This window comes from Lissotriton vulgaris, chromosome 8, assembly GCF_964263255.1.
Source record: "Lissotriton vulgaris chromosome 8, aLisVul1.2, whole genome shotgun sequence".
Classification (NCBI taxonomy): Eukaryota; Metazoa; Chordata; class Amphibia; order Caudata; family Salamandridae; genus Lissotriton; species Lissotriton vulgaris.
The window spans coordinates 531,892,427-531,918,286 of record NC_141696.1 but is presented as its reverse complement, the minus strand read 5'-3'; the positions used below and the strand labels follow the sequence as shown (position 1 = coordinate 531,918,286).

Below are 25,860 nucleotides of genomic sequence, written 5' to 3'. Positions count from 1 at the left end.
TTCCTTGAATTTGGGCGCTCTGTCTCAACCCCAGCGGCACGCCACACGCCTTTTGGCCAAGAGTAGTGCAATATCAACAAATTTCCGGCAAGATCTAGGGATCTGCAAAGTGTACCCAAGGAGTGTCACCAGTGGATCCGTGGGCACCGCTTCCCCCGTCATCTCAGTGAGGGCCCCTGTTACCTGCCGCCAGTAGCACTCCACTTGGGGGCATCCCCATGCCAAATGCAGAAAGTCCGTATGTTCGGCGCGACATCGCGCGCAACGATCATCCTCTGCCAGGCCGAATCTGCGTTTCCTCGCCGGCGTATAATACACCCACTGCAGGAATTTATAATGTATAATTTTCAATCTGCTACTAGCAGAGATGCGGGAGGTGAGTGCACAGCAATAGTGCCACTGCTCGTCGGTAATGTCAGTGGCTACTTCCGTAGTCCAGTGCGTTCGAGCACTAGAATCCGGTGTCGGGGCTGCGCCCATGAGCTGGCGGTAGAGGCCGGAGACTAGATGAGCCCCATCTTGCGAGCAGAGCATGAAATGAAGTGGAGACAGAACCTCGGGTTCATCGGGAAAGTCGGGCAGGATGTCCCTCATCCCCGCCCGCAGGCGTATATAGTAAAAGAGTTCTAGTGGGGTGTGGCTATGCGTCGCAAAAAAAAGTTCCGCCGGCTTAAAATGACCGTTCGAAAACAAGTCGCCCCAGCAGGTGATACGGATCCTTGCACAAAGGTTGCGGAAACCTTGCTCCAACAATAGGGTAAGATTAGGATGATAGGTGAGCGGCAGTCTGGGCGAGTAGGGCAGGGGACATGATAAGCTCTTGGCTATACGGCGCCACGCGTCTAATGTGCGGCGTAGGTATGGAAGTTTCAGGGCAGTGCAGCAACCCATCGAGTGGGAGAGGGTGCACTATCCAGTCTTCCACCGCGATATGTGGCATGAAAGGCGTAGGAGCCATCCAGTGGTAGGCAAAGTGTGCCTGCGCGCACTGATAATATGCCTCGAAATCGGGGACATCAAAGCCTCCCCTGTCATAGGGGAGAGTGAGCGTGGACCATTTGAGCCAGGGGCTCTTGCCACCCCAGAACAGCCTGCGCAACTCCATCTTCAGGGTTTTGAAGAATTAAGCGCCGGGGAAATAAGGAATGTTAAGGAAGAAGTAAAGAAATCGGGGGAGGATTACCATTTTAATAAGGGATGCCCTTCCAGCCATGGAAAGCGGCAGGATGATCCAGCGATCCACAGAAGCGGTCAGCCTGGTTATTGCCACTCCATAATTGGACCGTAATGTCTCGTCCTTGTCCCGGGAAATGCGGATCCCCAGGTACCGGAGATCGGTCCTACACCACTCCAGTGGATAGTCGAGGGGAAAGTCAGTTACCGCATCTGTTAAGGGGAAAAACTGTGACTTGGACCAGTTGATATGTACACCTGACAACCCTCCAAAAGCAACAAACTCCCAGAGTAAGGGATTGAGGTGCATCTCGGGGTGCTTAACGAACAGCGTGATGTTGTCTGCGTATAGAGACACATCTATTTGACGTTGTAGGCATTGCAACGCCCCATCTCGGTGTAGTTGTCGCAAGCGACAGGCAAGAGGTTCAACTGCTATGGCGAAAAGCAGGGGAGAAAGTGGACAACCCTGGCATGTGCCCCTGGTAATTGCAATGGGTTGTGACAGGCGACCGTTAATCAATACCCTCGCCGTGGGGCTAGTATAAAGGAGGCGAACCCAGGATATAAACAATTTGGGGAACCCCATGCTAGCCAACACCGAGAACAAGTAGGGCCACTTGACTGAGTCGAAAGCCTTAGATGCGTCGAGGAATACAGCTGCAACAGGCATATCGAGATGAACTGTGCGAAGCAGAGAGAACAGAGTGCGGAGGTTGTGGAAGGTGGACCGGCCAGCCACGAAACCCGACTGATCAGGCAGCACAATCCTGGTCATCAGAAGTGACAAGCGGGTGGCCAGTATTTTAGTGAGTATTTTGACATCGCAGTTCAGGAGGGAGAGTGGGCGGTAGGAATTGCAGGAGCTGGGCTCTTTGTCGGGCTTCAGAAGAGAGGTGATCACTACCTCGCGCATGGAGCAAGGGAGTATACCGTCACAGAGCGATTCCGAGTAAACCTCGCGAAGAACAGGTGCCAAGATGTCAATGTAGGCTTTATAAAACTCGGCAGGAATGCCGTCAAGTCCCGGGGCTTTGCCGTTCTTGAGGGACATAATGGCCTCACGGACCTCGTCCAGCTCGAAAGGTGCCGCCAGAAATGCCCTATCCCCATCTATGAGCGCCACATCTTTCAAGTAATCAGCATAGGACATGTCGGGCCCCGTGGTGGAAGTGTAGAGCGAATGATAATGTGTCGTGAATATCTTGAGTATCTCATCTGTGTCCCGGACTGTGGCACCGTGATCATCTGCAAGTTCAAGTATTACATTATGTGCATGTGAAGGTTGTGTGAGTGTAGCGAGTACCTTCCCAGGCCTATCTCCCTCACAATATTTCCGGGCTTGCCAGTGTTTACCTCGGAACTTGGCCTCCCTAATAGCTTCCTCCTCATACTTTGTTAATGTCTCTCTGAAAGCAGCATGCAGTTCGGGTCCAGTCTCGGCGACCATACGGAGTTCTAGAGCACGCAGTTCTTTTTCTAGCGTACTTATCATGTTAAGGATGTCACGCAAAACACCGTGGCTCTTAGAGATACAATATCCCCTAATGGTCACCTTGAATGCCTCCCATATGTGTTCTACCGAGTCAACTGACCCCTTATTCCTGGGAAAGAAGGCTGCTATTTCCTCCCCTAGTTCAGTGCGAAAAAAATTGTCCAATAGTATGTCAGGGCGGAGTCTCCAGTGACGTCTTGGGCTGTCCCATCCTGGTGTATGGAAGTGTAGCAAGCCGGGGCAGTGATCAGAGTACGTTCTCGGCAGGTGCACTACCCCCACCAACTCCGCGGCTATACCGCTGGTGATCAAGAAGTAGTCCAGGCGCGCCCAAGTTCCCGTGTGTGAGGTGAAATGAGTGCCCTCCCATATGGGTGCAAGTGTCTCCAAGCATCAAGCAGCTCGCCCTCCATGATCACACCCTCAAGTGCCTCTCGCGCTCTAGGTTTATAGTAGCAGACTCCGTCCGCTCTATCTAGATGTGGTACCATCGCCAGGTTGAAGTCCCCTCCCCAGATAACGTGTCGTGACCCAGCAGTCATGATCTTGCCCCACAGAGTAGTAAAGAATTCAGGAGTATCTATGTTTGGTGCATATGTGACAACAAATGTGTAAGTGTCGCGCCCCAGTCTGCCCCACAACATTGCATAGCGCCCCTCCCCATCAATCAGTTCCCCGTATCTCTGAAACGGTACACTGGGGGCTATAAGGATGGCAACTCCCCTCGCATAGGTGGAATATGAGGAGAAGACGCGATCCCCGGCCCATCTACTAGCATAAGTGGTCCTACCCTGTGGCGACAGATGGGTTTCCTGCAGCATGGCAACCTGGACGTGGTGTCTATCAAGATAGTCAAAGACATTGCAACATTTTTTTGCATCATTTAAGCCCCGTATATTCCAGGATATGCAAGTCCAGTGTGAATTAGCATTCAGAGTAGCCATAGATAGTCCAACATTAAGCACCATAGTCCCGGCCAGGGCGAAGGTATAGGGCCCGTTCTGCCCCACCAACTTCGGCGCACACACCAGAATAGAGTCAAAACAAATAGTCCAGTCGATGAAAGCCTCTTCGTAGAACATCCCACCCCAGCATCCCAATCATAGCAGCAGCCAGTGAGCCCCTCCCAGCATCCCTCCCCCCACCCCATCCCTCCCAACCTTAGCAACAACAACAAAAATATCAGCAGTCTTAAGGGGAATACCCAATAGGGGAATAGCATAGAGTACGCACAGCCACTTCCCGGTCCATAGCTCCAGTACTGTACCGCCCTTGGTGGAGGCTAGGTCCAAGAGAGTGGTCCTTGGTTTACATTACCACAGGAGTGTGAAGTCCATGCAGGTCCAGCATGCGTAGTCACCGCTCTGTCCGTGCTCTTAGCAGTAGAGAAGGTTCAAGCAGCACATATGATGCGTCTAGTGCATTTGGAGCAAGCAGTCATTACTCGTGTAGTGCCGGAGGAAGGTCTCCATCCTCTTGGTCCTCTGCAGCATCACGATCCTCCCTGCGTGCTCTCCGGAGTGTTTTCAGAAAATCCTCCACAGAAGAAGCCGCGAGAAGCCCAAGTGGACTATGCGCTTTTATACCCGGCGAAGCTGCGGGTTACGCACCAGGGGAGGCAACGTTTTTTCACAAACCCGCAGCTTCGCCGGGTATAAAAGCGCATAGTCCACTTGGGCTTCTCGCGGCTTCTTCTTTACTGGGAGGAATATGCGTCTTTCCTCCTGCACCAGCGGTGTGAAGTCCGGGTATATGGAGAAGGAGATGCCATTATACTGCAATGTTCTTTGAGACCGGGCCGCCCGCAAGGCAGTGTCGCGGTCCCGATAGTTCAATAGTTTAGCAATAATTGGCCGCGGCGGGTGTCCAGGTTTAGGCACAGGCGCTAAGGATCGGTGTGCTCTTTCCACGATTAATTGGGGAGAGAAAGCGTCCTCCCCGATTGAGCCTTTAAGCAACTTCTCAATATATAGCTCCATCCTGCCTGTGTCTGTAGATTCCGGCACATTAGTGACCCGTATGTTGTTCCGGCGGCTTCCAGCTTCCAAGTCCTCGTTTTTGGCCGCTATAACCCTGAGCAGGTTGTCCATCCTAGCCAGTTGCGTCGTATGAGTCGAGGTGGCATCCGTGTTGTCGGAAATGCGTTGTTCCGCAGTCGTGAGCCTATCCTCGTGGCGATCCACCTTATGCACCAAGGCATCCAGCCTGGCAGTGACCCCATCAACCTTCTCGACGACGGTGGCAAACCCCTGCCTCATCTCTTGAAACAGGCTGTGCAAATCAATGTCTCTGGTGGGGGACGTAATGGCCTTCGGGGTGGCGGCGCTAGGCCCAGGATCTGTTGGCACCGATTTCGCGCCTTTTGTGGCGCCATCAAAACTGAGCTTAGATTGGCGGTTGTCAGGCCTCACCATGGCGCAACAGGTCACAGCGCTTGAGCACTGCGTGGCGTAGCATCGCTGTAATCACGGGGGTGAGGGGGTGATATAGAGGAGCGCTAAGGCAGGTTTTTCGTGCAGTCCAGGTAGGGCGCGACGCAGCAATTGCCGGAAAAGGTAACTCCGTCGGGGATCCGTAGGCGTCCAGTGGGAGGCCTTAGGCACTTCATGCGCTCCCCAGGTGGTCCTGTGGTAGGGGGCCGATAACGCCCAAGCGTCAGTGGCGCTGTAACTTTCCCTCGCGGGACAGGCAGGTTATGGACGCTTGCACACGTAACTGCAGGCAGGTCGTGACCCTCGAGCGCCAGGTCCAGGGGGAAGCAGGGTCCGATATGGGCAAGGCGCCGTCGGAGGTCTCCCCGTGATCAGGGACAGCAAAGCCCAGTCACGCAGTGCGGCAGCAGGTGGGAGAGCAAGTCCAGGCAGTTCGGAGGACAGGGCCCCGCACGGTGCAAACTTGGTGGTGCAGAGGCAGGCAGTAGCACCGCAGTGGCAAGGCCAGTGTTCAGTGGACTCAAGGGTATGGCTCAGGCACAGTGGTTCCCCCCCCACGGCGGGTATCAGGCATGTTCTCCGCCCTCCGATGTGGGCCTCCCGCAGTCCATACCCCTCGTCGCTGAGAGCGCCGGCGTGATGAGGGTCGTGTTGGGCTCCCTGAGGTCGTCCTGCCCCACGACGCTCTTCCGAGTGCAAGTAGCGGCTCACCTGTAGCACCGGCCATTAGAGTCTGATGCTGGGAGGGGGGGGGGCCGCGCACGGACGGGGGCAACAGCCAAGCGTTCCTGCCCCGCGTCCCCGAGCAGTAGGTGTTTCGACTCCGGGCGGCATCTGGTCCCGCGGCCTACCACCTCGTGGTCATCCTCGGGGTTGCGTGGGTTGTTGCAGCCGGCCTTCTCCGCTCGCAGGCTCCAGGGCAGTCGCCGGTGAAACTTCAAAGGGCGATATCTCCGGCACCGTACCTCGTAGCGACCCCAAACTTGGGTCGAGTGTGGATCGTAGCCTCTTACAGCTTGTAAGATGGAAATCGGGCGAGTCTGCACCCTGTGGTGGAGGTTATATGCAGGATTACAGACCAAGGAGCGGGAGCTGCGTGTCTAAGCAGCCATTCCGCTTGTGCGCCCTCTAGCGCCCCCACGGTTTCCCAATACCTTATTAATATAATCCTTACAGGTATTGGGCATCTCTGGGTTGGTGCTTGGCTGGCTGTCCTCCTTTTTATCGGAGCGAACATTCCTGGTGTTTTCCACCAGGGCCACCTCAAAGTCTTACACATCCCTGAATAGGGTGCCACGGGGCTCAATTTTGAGCCCACTCTTTTTTAACATCTACGTGCAACCCCTGGGAGTGATAGCTGAAGCAGCAGGGCTGGCACTGTTTTCATATGCCGATGATACTCAAATCATCTTTTCCCTATCGCGGATGAGAAACAGGGTCCTTCTACTCTGCAATTGGGCTTGCGCAATATTGCATCATGGATGCAACTTAATTTGCTTAAGCTCAACGGGAAAAAGACGGAAGTGCTTATCTTTGGGAAAAATCCTGAACATTGGGGCCCTCAACATTGGCCAGCTGAAATAGGGCCTTTACCTACGCCTTCCTCTCAGTTCCACAATCTAGGTTTTATTATTGACAATAAATTGGCAATGAAACAACAGGCAGTATAAATTGCGTTCACCTGTTTTACCATCTTAAAATAGTTAAAAAAATCATTAGGATGTTCCCTGGGGATACCCAAAGGACGGTAGTCCAGGCTCTTGTAACATCTCGCCTGGACTACGGTAACGTTCTTTTTTTGGGGTCTAACAGGGATGTATTGCGTAAGCTCTAGGTGGTGCAGAATTCTGCAGCCAGATTGCTGTGTGGACTTCCCAGAATGTCCAACACGGGAAATGCCCTGAGAGAATTACACTGGCTTAGGGTAGAACATCGTATAAAATTTAAAGCCATATGCTACATGTTCAGAATTAAGATCGGCTCTGCTCCTAAATACAACAAGTCCCAGGAAGGGCAGAGCGAAGAGGCGCCACCCAACATCAGAGTACGTTTCATTGAGGTAAAGGAAGCTTGTACTTGGATGAGATTGTGTTTGAAGGCCATAAACTGATTTTCTACCACAATAGTGCCATGCCAACACTCCAAAGAAGTTGAGGTGTGCGACATATTACAGATTTGCTTTGGAACTGCAAGGTCCTCTACCAGTAGGAACATTTGTTCCGATTCATATTCGAATGGCAGGAAGCAGAAGCAATACGTAAAGACGCCGCAAGAGTGCGTCACTTTGATCCGTCCTTAATGTCTGCACTCATGAAACCCAATATAAAATACTAACATACTGGTACCTTAACTCAGAACGGATAGGGAAATGGAATAACACCAAAGGTAAACTCTGTTGGAGATGCTGTGGAGCTGGGGAACTCTCCTTTGCCTTCTGTGGCACTGTCACAGGCTGGGGAAATTTTGGAAGTGTTTGTTCTTCTATGAATATTCTCTGAAAAGCAAGTGATGCTGCTTACATGATGTGAATTGGTATGGATTAAATTACGTGGGAGGAGGCAATATCGTGATCAAAACATTGATCTGTGAAAAATCTCGAATTCACAATATCATCTAACACTATGACGTCAAGGTAAAAAGATGTGGGTTAAGAATAGTAAATATGTTCTTTATCGATACATAACTTGTGGATATAGTGGTACCGCTTCTAGCTTGTCTCAGGTTGATATTCTTCACATCAATATTGAGACATACAACTGCTCAAATGAGAGCACAACTTCCCCTGTTCAATGTATTTTGTAAACTTCAAAGACATGCATTACTTTCATTAAAATATTTTAAACTGCTCTCTATCCATGTGTATAACATGTTTTTCTTTCCTTAGGGTAGAAAATATCATTGTAACTAATGAAACACCAAGAATCTCCTTCTATTTTTACGTCACGGATCCTAGAAACATTGGCACTTTTATTAACAAAACTGATGTTGAGAAAGCAATAAGGTATGATTTATTTTTGATTTGTAATATTTGAATGTGTGCTCAAAATCACAAAGGTACACCGGTTTTGAAGCATTTATGACAGACATGTTTTCGAATGGGTGGTGGTGCACAGTCTCAGGCCACTTCTTCCAGAACCTTACCAGTGCTGCTCAGAAAGGCTAGTAGTGGCCATATATACCTGTGATACCCATGCAACAAGGCCTAGCGGTCAACATCAGCATAGAGATCCATGCCAACACTGTGCCAGAGCTGCTGCCGCCATCGTAAGTTGGCAAGGCCATGGCAGAGGATCAACATTCTGTTACTGTGTCTCATTGCCCCCGTATGAACAATTCCTGACGCACCCAAGGCCTATATGGCTGCATCTAGGAGGGGAAAGTTACTATGTAATTACCATGTCACTATGTTTGTCTGATAAATTTAGACACTGGAAAATGTGGGGATTCATTTTTGGTGGTGCTAATAAGCTTTATCGTGCTTTCTTTATGTTCAGGCCTGTAGCTATCAAAAAAGCTGCAGAGATGTGCTCTGGAAGAGAAACCCAATTGGAGTAGAGTCCTGGGGGCACAATCACAACTTCCATGCCTTCCATGGGAGTATACCTACTTCTGATTGTTATCCTTCTTTATCACCCCCACATTGCACTAAAAAGCAGTTCGGTTAGGCTCGCATGCCAACACCTTGAAGCAGAGCTTGGCACTGATCGTCACTTGTGGTGCCACAACTATCACTAAAGTTAGGAGTCCTCACTTTACTACTCCTAAACTGAGAAAAATCCTAACTTTAAGACTTTCGATATTCACAGAAGGAATTTAGGAGTCCTAAAGTTAGGAGTCCTCACTTCTGTGAATACCGAAATGAGTACATGCCTTCTGTGAATACCAAAATGGTAGTAAGTTTAGGATTTTGTCTCAAGTTAGTTCTGTGAATCGGGCCCATAGTATTTCTTCACAGTACATAAGTCTACATAATATCACTGCTCCCTGATTATAAATATTTTCTTTCCCGAAAAATGAGTCAGGCCCCATTCCTGTATTTATGCACCTTTATCAGGAGCTCACATCCACTTACAGATAGTTGCAATATTTTACATGTCTAGTATTAGAATCTTCCCACCACTGGCCATGCACAAAAATACATGCTATATGTTGTCAATAGAACTGGAAGTATTGTGAAATCTGCAACACCAGTGTAACAGTACATTTCTATAAGCAATGAGCTAGATGCATTATTTGAACATGAATCTGGATGTATAATCACGTCATGTCTTAAAACCCTGACTTCTCAACCATATCATTCTAGGCTTTCATGTATTACCATGTAAGGTGGAGGACTCTGGGTTACCTCCAGATTTGTCTTTCCTATCTTCCTCCTCTCTCCCAGACAGAGATTGAGAGAGTAACATCATATAAAAGCAGAGACTGAAGCTTAGTCTGCATAGAAGTGAAATTTTTAGTTTTGCGAAGTAGACTGTAGCCTCCAGTGGATACTGTTGGCACATTTGTTTCTTCGCCACAGCAAACAACTTTCTGACAACTTGCGATTTTCCTGTAAAGTTCAGTTAGGTGGAAATGTGTTAGAATGCAGCTTCCCTTTTCCTCTAGCCACGACAGGGCCGGATCTAGGCTCATGGTGGCCCTGGGCAGGGAGCGTAGGTAGGGGGCCCGGAAGAGGGGGTCCGGGCGGGGCGGAGCACGCAGGCCAGTAAAGAGGGGAGGGGGTCAGGGAGTTTAGAAGTGGAACAGAGCCAGAGGCCGCCAAATCCCTGCCAGGGGCCACCATGCAAATATGTATCCATCCTCAGAGGATTAATATATTAAGGATATATATTGGAGTGGTGGCCCCTGGGGTTTGGTGGCCCCTGGGGTTTGGTGGCCCTGTGCAGGTGCACAGCTTGCACATGCCTAGAGCCGGCCCTGGCCACGAGAACTGTGTGGTCTCTATAATTCCATATCAGAACTGTGGTAGACCCAAGACAAGCCTGAGCATTAGAGATCTGTGTGTTATTAGATCACAAACCGTCTAAGAGGTTAAGGCTTCCAAATGTGTGAGCACTCATGGATGGCTGAGAGATGGAGACACATTCTGGACACTACCAGTCATGCCTACAGAAATGATCTAGCTTCAATGAGAACCAGTTGCAGGACTTGAATTACAATATGGAGGCTCCTAAAAGTGCAAAGTGTGCAGCCGTCCTTCGGCTCATTCGGCAGGCAGGTTCACCGATGGGAATTTACTTTTTGTTCACAGCTAGTTAATGAAGAATACAGGATGCCAATGTTGCTGATCACAGTGTAGTAAGGCTGGATGGTTAGCTAGTTTGGCAAGACATTTCCTGCCTCAGAGTTTCTCAGATGCCATATTTGATTGGACAGTGTTGACCGGCGTTCACCTATGAGAACAAACAGGAAGTCAGATGGCCAAAAGAGGAAAGTTTTTTGTTTTTGTACTTGTATAGCGCACAACTACCCGCAGTGGGTTTCCCGGCGCTTGTACGAATACCGCAAGGGAACACTTCCTGGCTTTCCCTGTGAAGTGTCCACTCCTGGGCACCCCCATGGTGCAGACTGACGTAAATAATTAATTTACTCTCTTAATTTCTATGCAGGTAAGTACTTAATCAATAATAACTCAGATCGGATGAAAAAAGACAGAGTCCGTGGTGTTAGAGTTTCTTAGGGGTTTTATTCCTTAAAAAGGAATGGTCGTGACCAGGATATCATGTTCTGACCACCACAGGGGTGTCAGAAGGGATAGAGCAAACTTTATTGACATTACATAGCTTATATACTTGATTTATACCATAGGCAACAGTGCAAGAGGCGTAACAGCTGAGAGAAGACAAGATAACACGTGTTACTAGTACGTAATCAAGAGGCGTGAACTAGGCGTGTGTGCTAGAAACGTCACTGATAGGTGACGCAAGTGGGTGGCACCAAGGGGTGGTGCTAACAGAATTGTTGCAATGTCAGCAGAAATCGGAAGCTTGGATGCGCGCGCAGCTGCATGACGTGTGATTGGAGGGGTGCAGGGGACTTGACATTTACACTGACGGAAAGAGACAGAGGTCTGGCATGTCAGATCAACTTGTACTTCTATCATATCTGATATCTGATGTTTAGGAACCATACTATCTGGGCGGAAAGGTCTCTAGGGCAGAAGCTATTCTATGCTAACTGTGGATGCGTGTATAAGCGCCTAAGTGTCTGCATGAGAGGCGTGGGGCACGGGGCCTTCCATGGGAGCATGGTAACAGAGGCTATGAATTACTTGCACTGAGACAGGTCGGCCCTTTGGCTCTGCAGCTGGGGAGGATGTTTACTGGAGCTAGTAGGCAGGAATGCATTCTCGAGGAGCTGAACAGATAACTCGAAGGTTATAGTCAGTCTTGGCAGAAAGCAGGCTGAGCTGAGCGCGAGGGGCCGCGCTGGAAGTAAGTCAGAGTTCACGGGTACAGAGGTAGCCTGGGCAGAGGCTGTCAGAGTCAGGAGCCAAAAGAGGCTCGATGGCAGAAATTCAGGGCCTACTCTGCCAGAGCAGGAAAACATGTAAAGTGTACTACAAAAAGACGGTGGCATAGCATACTTAGGAACGGACTATATAATCCATTCAGGGTGGATCTAAAAGAGGACAAGTTAACGTTGGACGCAAATGTATTTGCGTCTTCATAGCTGGCACAGGAGGGAAGTTACATGCACTTTAAGCTGGTACATGGAGTCGGTGGGGTACGCGCTAGGGAACATAACATGACCAAAAATTTATATTTCCTCATTCCCTCCTTGTTCCCTACGGACCCTTCATGAAATATCGATCCTCATGAATCGATCAGTTTGTTCTTGCAACATCATTTGTTCTTCTTTCTTTCGTTTACGTTTTGAGAGAAAACTGGAATGTTCAATACAAGAGGTGGCACATAGTCCACAAATCGCTGGCCCACACTGTAGGCACAGGCAGCAACTAAATACTAGGACTAGGCCAATGCCTAGGAAGGATAGGATCTTCCATCCCCAAGCTGTTAACGTTGTCCAGAACCAACCGGACCAAGTCCAGGTGCCTGGATTCTGATGTATCTGATTTGCAATTTTATGGAGACGGGTGATAGCTTGATATACAGATGGTGCGTTTTGTGGTATGAAAACACAGCAACTTGACCCGATGACCTTACAGGCTCCACCTCTATCTGCCAAGATGACGTCAATAACAAGACGATTCTGAAGGACAACAACCCGCATGGCGGACTGTTCTTCTGTTAAGTTACCTAAGGCGGAGGCAGTTTCATTCACTACTGCTTCAAGTGTTCTAGTTAAACTACGTATTAATTTACTATTCTGAACAGGTCCTAAAAAGAAAAATAATCCTTTATTAAAATCGGTGTACTGTTCCCATGCCGTTTCTGTGTAGTCGACAAGTGGAATATCTCTTCTGGGTCTATTCTTTACTAGATTGGTATTTCTATGGTAATCAGGGGGAGCTAGGAAGACAGGTGGCAGAAGGAATGCAATGTAACAGGTACCATCCCAATCTGGAGGTAGACGTATGTATGCGGTATGACCACAAACAAAGTAAGAATGACTAATAGCTTTGAAGGACGATTTTCCATGATCACTGAATTCGACCACAGTAGTGCATTTACTATGACCTAAGTGTACTGAACCTTTCTTCTTGATACATAATTCACCAGTGACTGGCAATACTGACATAATGGGTAGAACTGGTGTGTCTTCGGATTCAACAGTAAGAATCATAAGGCTAATTGTATAATTACCTAATCCATATACTTCATTTTCTAGATCAGTTCCTATTCTAGTGGGAAGTCCCTCCTTATCTGGGTAACAGACGTCTAGCAGGACTAAGTTCAGATTTCCCCATACCCAGCCCCCATCGAAAACAGCAATATCAGGATCTAAGGAATTAATTATTTTAAACCATGCACCGCAGGAGCCATTGTGAGTGAATGGGTACGGAAAGAGGGGCAGAGCTCCCTTGTAATTCTGGTAGGGAGGGAGTCGGCCACATATCCAGCAATTTGTAGCATTGTTAGTTTGATGAGAATGATGTAACATACTAATGAATGTGTTGTTGCGCAGCGCAAGTCTGTAGGAAAGCTCGTGTGGAGGTAACTCACTAAAAGTGTGTTCAGCAGATATATTGTAAGCAGATTGTTCATGCTTGAAAATAGGGTAATAGATAGGTAAAACGATGCTAGTAATAATAATTAAAATACTCAGAATAAACATGATTAATAGGGTCACTATACAGTGACTACGAAGTGATTTACAATATGTACGTTTCTTGGCTTCTCTCTCTCTCTCTCTATCTCGATCTAGGGGATACATGTCAGAAACTATTTAACCGATTCACCTAGGGGAGGACTTAAACAATTAAACTGTCTGACTTGCTAGATCGGAGTTTCATGCGATAATTTTCTTGAGGAGTTTTTTCTCGTTCAGCTTCTGTAAAGTCTTTTGGCTCGACACAGTCTTTGGTGGGGGTGGACGAGTCTCGATCAGGTTTCAGTCCAAAAAATGTTTTCACATGACTCGTATGAACCCACCCCTTTCTCCCCTCGATCTTCACGGCGGTCCTCGTGGTGAGAAGGACGGTCTTCGGGGACTTCCAGCGGGGCTCCAGCGGACTCTTTCTGTCGAAGTTGCGAACGAGCACAATGTCGCCAGGACGGACGTCGTGTGGCTTTACATCAGTGTTGTCAGGGAAGGCTGCGGCAACCTGTGAACGACATGATTGGAGTGCAGACATCAAGGAGGCAAGGTAATCTGTCAACATATTACAATCAACATCAGTAATCTTTTTCGGAATGGGCGTCCCCCACATATTCGGTGGTCTGCCAAAGACCACCTCGTACGGGGATAGCCCTGATCTCGAATGGGCGACCATTCTCATGTAGAATAGTGCCACTGGCAGGGCGACTATCCAGTCGACCCCTTTCTCCTGACATATTTTGGCAAGGCGGATCTTTAGTGTCTGGTTATGCCTTTCTACAAGGCCTGCGGCTTCGGGATGTCGGACACAATGGAACTTCCACTGGTATACCAATAATAAAGAAACTTCTTTCATTAATGCAGATGAGAATGGCTGACCGTTATCTGAGTACACGACACGAGGCAAGCCGTATCGTGGGAAGAATTCACGAACCAGCTGCTTGGCAGTGGTCGGAGCAGTGTAATCTGGGACTGGGTATGCTTCGGTCCAGCGGGACAGAGCACAAACAATTACAAGGACATACTTGAATCCTCGACAACGGTCCATCTGGATATAATCCATCTGGAGGACTTCAAAAGGGTGATCGGGAGGATGAAATCCACCTTGCTCTACTGGGACGCTTTTTCCTGGATTGAACTGACAACAGATCATGCAAGTACGCACTTTCTGTTTTGCGGCTGCTCGTAAGTGTTTATTGTTCCAGAGATTTTGTAAACTGTCTAACATCGCTTTCTCTCCTAGGTGTGCTGGGCTATGTGCTGTATTTATCATGACTTGAACCATAGAGTCAGGGAGAAACCATGTAGATTTTCCCTTCGTCACCCAACCTTGATCTGTTTGGATCCCTCCTTGTTCAATCCATTTCTTTATTTCTTCTGGAGTAGCATGTGTCTGAATGTCGATAACATCTAGTGTGGGATCCCTGACTGTCATACAGTTTGTCTGTTCGGTTGTCTTTGTTGTATCAGTTGTCTGAGTGTGAGTCAGTGCTGTATGTTTTGCTGTCTGATCTGCCAGGTCGTTACCCTGGGAAACAGAATCTGTGACTTTAGTATGTGCTTTACACTTCATGACGGATATGGCTGAAGGCAGATGTATTGCTTCTAACAGTGCTTGAATGAGGGGACCATGTTGGATCTTGGCACCATGAGAGGTCAGAAAACCTCGTTCTTGCCATAGCATGCCGAAGTCGTGTACAACTCCAAACGCATAACGGGAATCAGTGTATATGTTGACATTTCTGTTCTTGGCTAGAATACAGGCTCGGGTCAGAGCGATGAGCTCTGCCGCTTGAGCAGACAGTGTATCAATACGATGTGTTTCTTTAACTTCAGTTTCAGTGGTCACGGCATACGCGGCCACTAATTCTCCTGTACTTGTTCTCATACATGAACCATCCACATAAAGTGTCAGGTCTGGATTTGTCAATGGAACATCTGTTAAATCTCGTCGGGGCTTTGTTACTGCATTAATGATCTCTATGCAATCATGCGGAGCTGGATCTGTCATAACTGTAGGTAACAGTGTTGCTGGGTTCAAGATACTGCAGCGTCTGATTTCTATGTGTGGCTGGAATAGTGTCAATTCGTAACCTGTCAGTCGTGCTATGGTCAAGTGTTGAGTTTGGGTTCTGTTTAAAAGAACCTCTACAGAATGTGGGACTTGTACTGTTAACTGATGGCCTAAAACAATTGAATCACTTTGTCTTATTGCTAGCGCTGTTGCAGCTACTGACTTTAAGCACGCAGGGAGTGCCTGGGCTACTGAGTCCAATGTACTTGAAAAATAAGCACAAGGCTTATGTGAACCTGCTTGGTCTTGAGTGAGGACAGACAATGCTGTACCATCACGTTCTGTAACAAAAAGTGTGAACGGTTTGCTGTAACATGGTGTCGCTAAAACTGGTGCTTGGCATAATGCTTTCTTTAATTCCTCAAAGGCTTGTGTATGTTCCTGAGTCCAAGGGAGGGCAATCGACGTTGCTGCCTCCTGCGTCGTTAACTGGATGATTGGTTTAGCTAGAAATGCATATTGAGGAATCCATTGTCTGCAGTACGAGGTGAGGCCTATAAAGGCCCGCACTTCCTTTTGTGTCTGGGGTCGTGGCATATTTACAATTAACTGAATGCGATCGGGAGTGAGCTGTCTCCCCACTTTGGACAGCAAGTGACCCAAGTACACAACTTGCTGAACACAGAATTGTAGCTTCGAAGGAGACACCTTGTGTCCCTTGTCGGCCAGGAAATGTAAAACTGTCAATGATGCTTGTTCACATTCGGGCTCACTTCGTGCGGTGATCAGTAGATCATCGACGTATTGCAGTAAAGCGGTGTTAACTGGCATTTGAATACAATCTAGTTGTCTTTTCAGTGCTTGACTATAGATGCTGGGGCTTTCTGTGAATCCTTGAGGTGCGCGGGAAAATTTGAAACTTCGTCCATTTAAACTGAATCCGAAGAGATATTGGCTCTCCGGATCAATAGGTACACTGAAGAAAGCGTTCTTGAGATCAATTACAGTAAAGAACGTTGCTTCTGAATCAATAGCAGTCAATAGGGAAGAGATATCGGGGACCACAGGGTACTGCGGTACAATGCATTTGTTCAGTTCTCGAAGATCGATCACCAGCCGATATACTGGCGGTGCATTGGGGTCTGTACGTTTAAGAATTGGAATGATAGGTGAATTACAGATATTGGAGTCAGTCTCTACGACCACTCCCTGGGCAATAAGCTCTTCAATGATTTTCAGTAAAGCCACTACAGCATCGGGTGGTAACTTGTATTGTCTGATTCTGGGTAGAACAACTCCTGTCTTGAGTGTAACACGATATGGAGTGATATGCATACAACCTACATCAGCTGGGCTTTTTGCCCATAGGTGATTTGGTACATTTTTCAATCTGACATCAAATTCTCGTAAAACATAATGACCCTTGAAATCCCGTAGAAAGAGTCTAACTCCCTCCGGGGAACAGCATATTATAGCTCCTAGAGCCTTCAGTGTTTTAATTCCTAACAGATTTTCTGGGCATGATTTCGTAAGTAACAAATCTGTAATTCGGGATAATGGACCCACAGCCAACGGTACTGGTTCCGATACTTCATTTACAATAGGCTGTCCTGAAAAACCAAGGGAAACATTCTGTGAGCCTGAGAGGGGTGCCCCTGGGACTTCATTATGACTGATTGTAGTGCGACTTGCCCCTGTGTCAATAAAACATTTTCTGTCTTTTCCCAATACGTGACTGTGTACATAAGGACCTTCTTGATCTACAGGAATTTCAATAAGAGGCAAACCACCTTCCCTCTCTAGGCTGTTTCATGTGTATCGGGGGTAATCTGGATATGCAGATTGGGCATACTGGTACATCTGTTGTGAAACTTGCTGAGTCGCGGCAATGGGCTGTGGCTGTGGTACGGCTACTGTCTGCGCTGTGTGGGATGGAGCATGCATAGGCTGTGTACTCTGCATTGGCTGTACATTTTGTGAGGTCTGTTGCTGGACCTGATCGTGTCTAGGCGGATGCGGTCTTTCTTTAGTTTTACCTGTTGAAATGTTATGTTTCAGGACTGGGCATTCATGTACATAATGACCTGGCTGTTTGCAATAATTACATGTCCCTTTAACGGGAGCTGTATTGTGATTTGTCTGGGTCCCACCTTTCCTTTGACCGTCGGCTGGGACCGTCTGAGCTACTAACATTTTCATTTTCGTGTCTTTCATACGTTTCTGTTCCTGATCTTGTTCTTCTCTAATTCTGTTCTGATGATATTGTAACATTTGTAACATCTGGGATGGCGTATTTGCCTGCCAAGTACTTTCAACTTTGTACACTCTATTTTTAACTAATGGTAGGGAATTCTCGACTAATTTTGATACGAAAAGGTGTGGATATGACTCGCTGCTAGGTTGTAGGCCACTATTTATAATGAAACATTTCTCGAATCTTGAATAGAAGTCACTAGTATCTTCATCTTGTTTCTGTTTACAGGACGAGATGCGTCCCAATCTTCTTTTCTAGTTGTCAATAATCTTGGCAGGACCTGTACTATTAATCCGGGTAATGCTTTAGTCCTATCCCCAAGGCCTAACCCTGGGACCCGTTTGCTTTCTTCGTCTTCTATTTCTGCCCATGCAATCTTTGTGTCCCCCACCTCCCATTCCTTTTCCTTTAATTTCTCGTAAATGCCCGTGGGCAACAGTACCTTCAACATTTTCATAATATCATCATACGTGTAATCCCCCATCAGTAACATGTCTTTAAGCTCTCTGTGAAAACCTGCAGGGTCTTTATCGTGACACGGAACTAGTTTCTTCATTTCTAACAGTTCTAACTTAGTCAGTGGTGTGTGAACATACACACGCTTCAAGACGTGATCCGTACCCATAACTGGGTGTACTTCTCGTAAGGGGTTCTGACTTTCAATGCTACTACCGCATTGCATGTGGTACGTTTTTCTTTCTGGAGGTGGGGCGGGGACATATTCAGAGCTTATGAAGGTGTTGTATTTATGTCGCTGTTCTAGAATTATTTGTATTAACTTGGTACTGAAACCTCTCCATCTATCCATGAGTAGTTCTTCTAATGTTTCGTGTAAGGGACCTGGATCGGAATGGTTGTTTCTATACTTGATGAGGAGGTGCTGAATCATGTATACACCTGCTAATTTCTGCTCGTCTGGGGAAAGGTTCAAGAATGTCTGCGCTAACGTATCATCATGATATATGTCTGGGTTTTCGGCCCATAACACGGCTGACCGGGCTAGTTCCTGTTCATCCATAGAATTGAGTACATGGTACCCCATTCGGTCTCGAAGCCTTTTATCAGTTTCCTGGAACTGATGTTCAGAAGAATTCGGGTTTGTTAAAGCAGAGAGAAAAACTCTCTTGTTTTCCGGACGGATGCCTTTCCTAAGGTAGTTTCCCTTACCTACATACGCTATAGTATCTGTAGACCTTCCTGGTTCTGCAAATTCTTCTTCCTCCTCGGAGGAAGCTTTGTCATTCCCTTTCTGGTGTGCCGTTATCACTGCCCTTCTAATTTTCTGGTACATACTGGCTATGCAAGCCCCCCTGTCATGTTTTCCTTCGGCTATATTTTGACCCCACTTGTTTAGAGCATCTAATTCACTTTGATCTGTCTCAGGCCGGTCTCGTTCTCTTATTAGACAATTTATGAAAAATCGTAATATCTGTGCTTGAATGTCAACTTTCTGCTTATCCATGGCATCCTTGATACTGTCAGGGTCTTTCCCTGTCTGAACAAACTCATATATTCTATCTAGCCGTTCCTTCATTCCTACATAGCATAGCAAGATATCAGTGGCCGATCTTAACCGTAGTGATGCCAATATCATTAGATCGTTTTTTCCGGGTACTGGATCATATCTGCAAACTGACATGTTTTCCTTTAATGCGTCAAGGCGGGGGGACTGGAACGTGAGAGGACTCTGCGTGTCCCTAAAATTGAATCTGCGTGTTAATGGCGGGGTCCGAAGACCCGCAGTCGCACCTCCTGAAGCGGATGCTTGGGCAGTATCTCCCTGCTGAGTCTGGATCTGAACTTGAATTTGTCGTTTAGTAGGATCAGGTAGGACTTGTTTCGGTAGGTCAATCTTGGGTGCGGGAAGTGGCGGAGCTGGCGGAACAGGGGAGGTCTGTCGCGGTACCAGCGGAACATGATCTGGGGGCGTAGTGCCACCCCCGTCCCTGTCAGTGGGCAGGGCACGAACAGGCAGATTAGCGTAAGCTGGTGCTACATCCTCTAAATATGAATTTAGGAATATGTCTTTAGTAGTTTTATGCATTACCTTAGTTGGAACTAATGGTGGTGGTAAGTTTTTCGGTATTTCTGATAGGGCTTCAGATGTGCCCTCGGCCGCGAGGTACATACCGTTTACAAGATTGTTTCGGGCACGGTCTATTTGTTCTGTTTTTACTCGGATTCCTTCAATAACTAATTCATTTTCTTGGGCTTTTTCTGATTCTTTAAGTCTGTTCTCTCTACGGAGTGCTTTCTCAGCACGCTTATGTGATTCCTTACGCCAGAATTCTATGGCGTCTTTCTGGGATTGTCTAGCTTTCTTTTTCCATAATGCTTCTTCTACCTTCATGATGCACTCGGCATCCCATGTTCCGGTAACAGGCCATCTGTGTCTTTCGTCTAGGTGCTTGGTGTAATCGGCCCATAAATCTAGATATAATATGGCATCTATGCCATGTTTGTGGTACATAAAGTTACCTGGAGTGTCCCTAGGGGGAATAGGAATTTCTTCCTCCAGTATCCCTTTCCTAGTTCCTATCTGCTTTAACTTGTTGAAAAACGGCATTTTGCTTACTTATTACTGAATACTCAATCCTTACTACTTAATACTGGTTACAGCTACTTTATACAAGAAACACAAAAATGCACATTAAACGGTCACATTCATACCACGACATTAATCACATAAGAAGACATTTAAAACATAGATGACTACCCCCCTTTACTGGTTGTACTGCTCAACAGTACAGATACACTGGTGTAACAGTGCAGAAATTCGGAATACTAGATATACTGCTAAACAGTACAGATACACTGCCTAAAAACAGTGCAGACCGGACTTGTGTACCCAAACCCGTCTAGATACGACCCAGCAATGGTACTCACCGGGAAGCACGGAAACAGAAGGCCTCGGAAAACTCGACTGGACTCGACTCGGTACTTCGGAAAACCTCGGAAACCTGGCGGGCCTCTTGACACCTCGGACCTTGCTTCTTTCGGCTAGGCTCTGGTCGGGATCCTCCGCACTCCTCACCGCCTCGTCTGGGCACTGATCGCAGTCTTCGTCACCTCCTTGGGTCAGAGGGAGATGCAGGAAATCCTGCCGGTACGCGTAGGTTCCGTCTAACTGACGGCAGGGGACAGAGCTTGCAATGCGCCAACCGGCGCGTGAGGTGGGGGAGGGGTCCCTATTCGGGCGTCATTTTGGCGCCCGAATAGGGACCCCTCCCCCACCTCACGCGCCGGTTGGCGCATTGCAAGCTCTGTCCCCTGCCGTCAGTTAGACGGAACCTACGCGTACCGGCAGGATTTCCTGCATCTCCCTCTGACCCAAGGAGGTGACGAAGACTGCGATCAGTGCCCAGACGAGGCGATGAGGAGTGCGGAGGATCCCGACCAGAGCCTAGCCGAAAGAAGCAAGGTCCGAGGTGTCAAGAGGCCCGCCAGGTTTCCGAAGTTTTCCGAGGTTTTCCGAAGTTTTCCGAAGTTTCCCGAAGTACCGAGTCGAGTCCAGTCGAGTTTTCCGAGGCCTTCTGTTTCCGTGCTTCCCGGTGAGTACCATTGCTGGGTCGTATCTAGACGGGTTTGGGTACACAAGTCCGGTCTGCACTGTTTTTAGGCAGTGTATCTGTACTGTTTAGCAGTATATCTAGTATTCCGAATTTCTGCACTGTTACACCAGTGTATCTGTACTGTTGAGCAGTACATCCAGTAAAGGGGGGTAGTCATCTATGTTTTAAATGTCTTCTTATGTGATTAATGTCGTGGTATGAATGTGACCGTTTAATGTGCATTTTTGTGTTTCTTGTATAAAGTAGCTGTAACCAGTATTAAGTAGTAAGGATTGAGTATTCAGTAATAAGTAAGCAAAATGCCGTTTTTCAACAAGTTAAAGCAGATAGGAACTAGGAAAGGGATACTGGAGGAAGAAATTCCTATTCCCCCTAGGGACACTCCAGGTAACTTTATGTACCACAAACATGGCATAGATGCCATATTATATCTAGATTTATGGGCCGATTACACCAAGCACCTAGACGAAAGACACAGATGGCCTGTTACCGGAACATGGGATGCCGAGTGCATCATGAAGGTAGAAGAAGCATTATGGAAAAAGAAAGCTAGACAATCCCAGAAAGACGCCATAGAATTCTGGCGTAAGGAATCACATAAGCGTGCTGAGAAAGCACTCCGTAGAGAGGACAGACTTAAAGAATCAGAAAAAGCCCAAGAAAATGAATTAGTTATTGAAGGAATCCGAGTAAAAACAGAACAAATAGACCGTGCCCGAAACAATCTTGTAAACGGTATGTACCTCGCGGCCGAGGGCACATCTGAAGCCCTATCAGAAATACCGAAAAACTTACCACCACCATTAGTTCCAACTAAGGTAATGCATAAAACTACTAAAGACATATTCCTAAATTCATATTTAGAGGATGTAGCACCAGCTTACGCTAATCTGCCTGTTCGTGCCCTGCCCACTGACAGGGACGGGGGTGGCACTACGCCCCCAGATCATGTTCCGCTGGTACCGCGACAGACCTCCCCTGTTCCGCCAGCTCCGCCACTTCCCGCACCCAAGATTGACCTACCGAAACAAGTCCTACCTGATCCTACTAAACGACTAATTCAAGTTCAGATCCAGACTCAGCAGGGAGATACTGCCCAAGCATCCGCTTCAGGAGGTGCGACTGCGGGTCTTCGGACCCCGCCATTAACACGCAGATTCAATTTTAGGGACACGCAGAGTCCTCTCACGTTCCAGTCCCCCCGCCTTGACGCATTAAAGGAAAACATGTCAGTTTGCAGATATGATCCAGTACCCGGAAAAAACGATCTAATGATATTGGCATCACTACGGTTAAGATCGGCCACTGATATCTTGCTATGCTATGTAGGAATGAAGGAACGGCTAGATAGAATATATGAGTTTGTTCAGACAGGGAAAGACCCTGACAGTATCAAGGATGCCATGGATAAGCAGAAAGTTGACATTCAAGCACAGATATTACGATTTTTCATAAATTGTCTAATAAGAGAACGAGACCGGCCTGAGACAGATCAAAGTGAATTAGATGCTCTAAACAAGTGGGGTCAAAATATAGCTGAAGGAAAACATGACAGGGGGGCTTGCATAGCCAGTATGTACCAGAAAATTAGAAGGGCAGTGATAACGGCACACCAGAAAGGGAATGACAAAGCTTCCTCCGAGGAGGAAGAAGAATTTGCAGAACCAGGAAGGTCTACAGATACTATAGCGTATGTAGGTAAGGGAAACTACCTTAGGAAAGGCATCCGTCCGGAAAACAAGAGAGTTTTTCTCTCTGCTTTAACAAACCCGAATTCTTCTGAACATCAGTTCCAGGAAACTGATAAAAGGCTTCGAGACCGAATGGGGTACCATGTACTCAATTCTATGGATGAACAGGAACTAGCCCGGTCAGCCGTGTTATGGGCCGAAAACCCAGACATATATCATGATGATACGTTAGCGCAGACATTCTTGAACCTTTCCCCAGACGAGCAGAAATTAGCAGGTGTATACATGATTCAGCACCTCCTCATCAAGTATAGAAACAACCATTCCGATCCAGGTCCCTTACACGAAACATTAGAAGCACTACTCATGGATAGATGGAGAGGTTTCAGTACCAAGTTAATACAAATAATTCTAGAACAGCGACATAAATACAACACCTTCATAAGCTCTGAATATGTTCCCGCCCCACCTCCAGAAAGAAAAACGTACCACATGCAATGCGGTAGTGGCATTGAAAGTCAGAACCCCTTACGAGAAGTACACCCAGTTATGGGTACGGATCACGTCTTGAAGCGTGTGTATGTTCACACACCACTGACTAAGTTAGAACTGTTAGAAATGAAGAAACTAGTTCCGTGTCACGATAAAGACCCTGCAGGTTTTCACAGAGAGCTTAAAGACATGTTACTGATGGGGGATTACACGTATGATGATATTATGAAAATGTTGAAGGTACTGTTGCCCACGGGCATTTACGAGAAATTAAAGGAAAAGGAATGGGAGGTGGGGGACACAAAGATTGCATGGGCAGAAATAGAAGACGAAGAAAGCAAACGGGTCCCAGGGTTAGGCCTTGGGGATAGGACTAAAGCATTACCCGGATTAATAGTACAGGTCCTGCCAAGATTATTGACAACTAGAAAGGAAGATTGGGACGCAATCTCGTCCTGTAAACAGAAACAAGATGAAGATACTAGTGACTTCTATTCAAGATTCGAGAAATGTTTCATTATAAATAGTGGCCTACAACCTAGCAGCGAGTCATATCCACACCTTTTCGTATCAAAATTAGTCGAGAATTCCCTACCATTAGTTAAAAATAGAGTGTACAAAGTTGAAAGTACTTGGCAGGCAAATACGCCATCCCAGATGTTACAAATGTTACAATATCATCAGAACAGAATTAGAGAAGAACAAGATCAGGAACAGAAACGTATGAAAGACACGAAAATGAAAATGTTAGTAGCTCAGACGGTCCCAGCCGACGGTCAAAGGAAAGGTGGGACCCAGACAAATCACAATACAGCTCCCGTTAAAGGGACATGTAATTATTGCAAACAGCCAGGTCATTATGTACATGAATGCCCAGTCCTGAAACATAACATTTCAACAGGTAAAACTAAAGAAAGACCGCATCCGCCTAGACACGATCAGGTCCAGCAACAGACCTCACAAAATGTACAGCCAATGCAGAGTACACAGCCTATGCATGCTCCATCCCACACAGCGCAGACAGTAGCCGTACCACAGCCACAGCCCATTGCCGCGACTCAGCAAGTTTCACAACAGATGTACCAGTATGCCCAATCTGCATATCCAGATTACCCCCGATACACATGAAACAGCCTAGAGAGGGAAGGTGGTTTGCCTCTTATTGAAATTCCTGTAGATCAAGAAGGTCCTTATGTACACAGTCACGTATTGGGAAAAGACAGAAAATTTTTAATTGACACAGGGGCAAGTCGCACTACAATCAGTCATAATGAAGTCCCAGGGGCACCCCTCTCAGGCTCACAGAATGTTTCCCTTGGTTTTTCAGGACAGCCTATTGTAAATGAAGTATCGGAACCAGTACCGTTGGCTGTGGGTCCATTATCCCGAGTTACAGATTTGTTACTTTCGAAATCATGCCCAGAAAATCTGTTAGGAATTAAAACACTGAAGGCTCTAGGAGCTATAATATGCTGTTCCCCGGAGGGAGTTAGACTCTTTCTACGGGATTTCAAGGGTCATTATGTTTTACGAGAATTTGATGTCAGATTGAAAAATGTACCAAATCACCTATGGGCAAAAAGCCCAGCTGATGTAGGTTGTATGCATATCACTCCATATCGTGTTACACTCAAGACAGGAGTTGTTCTACCCAGAATCAGACAATACAAGTTACCACCCGATGCTGTAGTGGCTTTACTGAAAATCATTGAAGAGCTTATTGCCCAGGGAGTGGTCGTAGAGACTGACTCCAATATCTGTAATTCACCTATCATTCCAATTCTTAAACGTACAGACCCCAATGCACCGCCAGTATATCGGCTGGTGATCGATCTTCGAGAACTGAACAAATGCATTGTACCGCAGTACCCTGTGGTCCCCGATATCTCTTCCCTATTGACTGCTATTGATTCAGAAGCAACGTTCTTTACTGTAATTGATCTCAAGAACGCTTTCTTCAGTGTACCTATTGATCCGGAGAGCCAATATCTCTTCGGATTCAGTTTAAATGGACGAAGTTTCAAATTTTCCCGCGCACCTCAAGGATTCACAGAAAGCCCCAGCATCTATAGTCAAGCACTGAAAAGACAACTAGATTGTATTCAAATGCCAGTTAACACCGCTTTACTGCAATACGTCGATGATCTACTGATCACCGCACGAAGTGAGCCCGAATGTGAACAAGCATCATTGACAGTTTTACATTTCCTGGCCGACAAGGGACACAAGGTGTCTCCTTCGAAGCTACAATTCTGTGTTCAGCAAGTTGTGTACTTGGGTCACTTGCTGTCCAAAGTGGGGAGACAGCTCACTCCCGATCGCATTCAGTTAATTGTAAATATGCCACGACCCCAGACACAAAAGGAAGTGCGGGCCTTTATAGGCCTCACCTCGTACTGCAGACAATGGATTCCTCAATATGCATTTCTAGCTAAACCACTCATCCAGTTAACGACGCAGGAGGCAGCAACGTCGATTGCCCTCCCTTGGACTCAGGAACATACACAAGCCTTTGAG

General features: G+C 47.1%; 1 protein-coding gene across 1 annotated transcript in view; it reads left to right on the top strand.

The window, feature by feature from the left end:
• The window catches only part of ACE2 (angiotensin converting enzyme 2), a 459,770-nt gene that overhangs the window by 403,158 nt on the left and 30,752 nt on the right, over nt 1-25,860 (top strand). Inside the window, exon 16 of the mRNA XM_086934340.1 lies at nt 7,985-8,101. Within this exon, the coding sequence (XP_086790466.1) occupies nt 7,985-8,101 (117 nt within the window). The remainder of the gene's footprint in view (nt 1-7,984; nt 8,102-25,860) is intronic.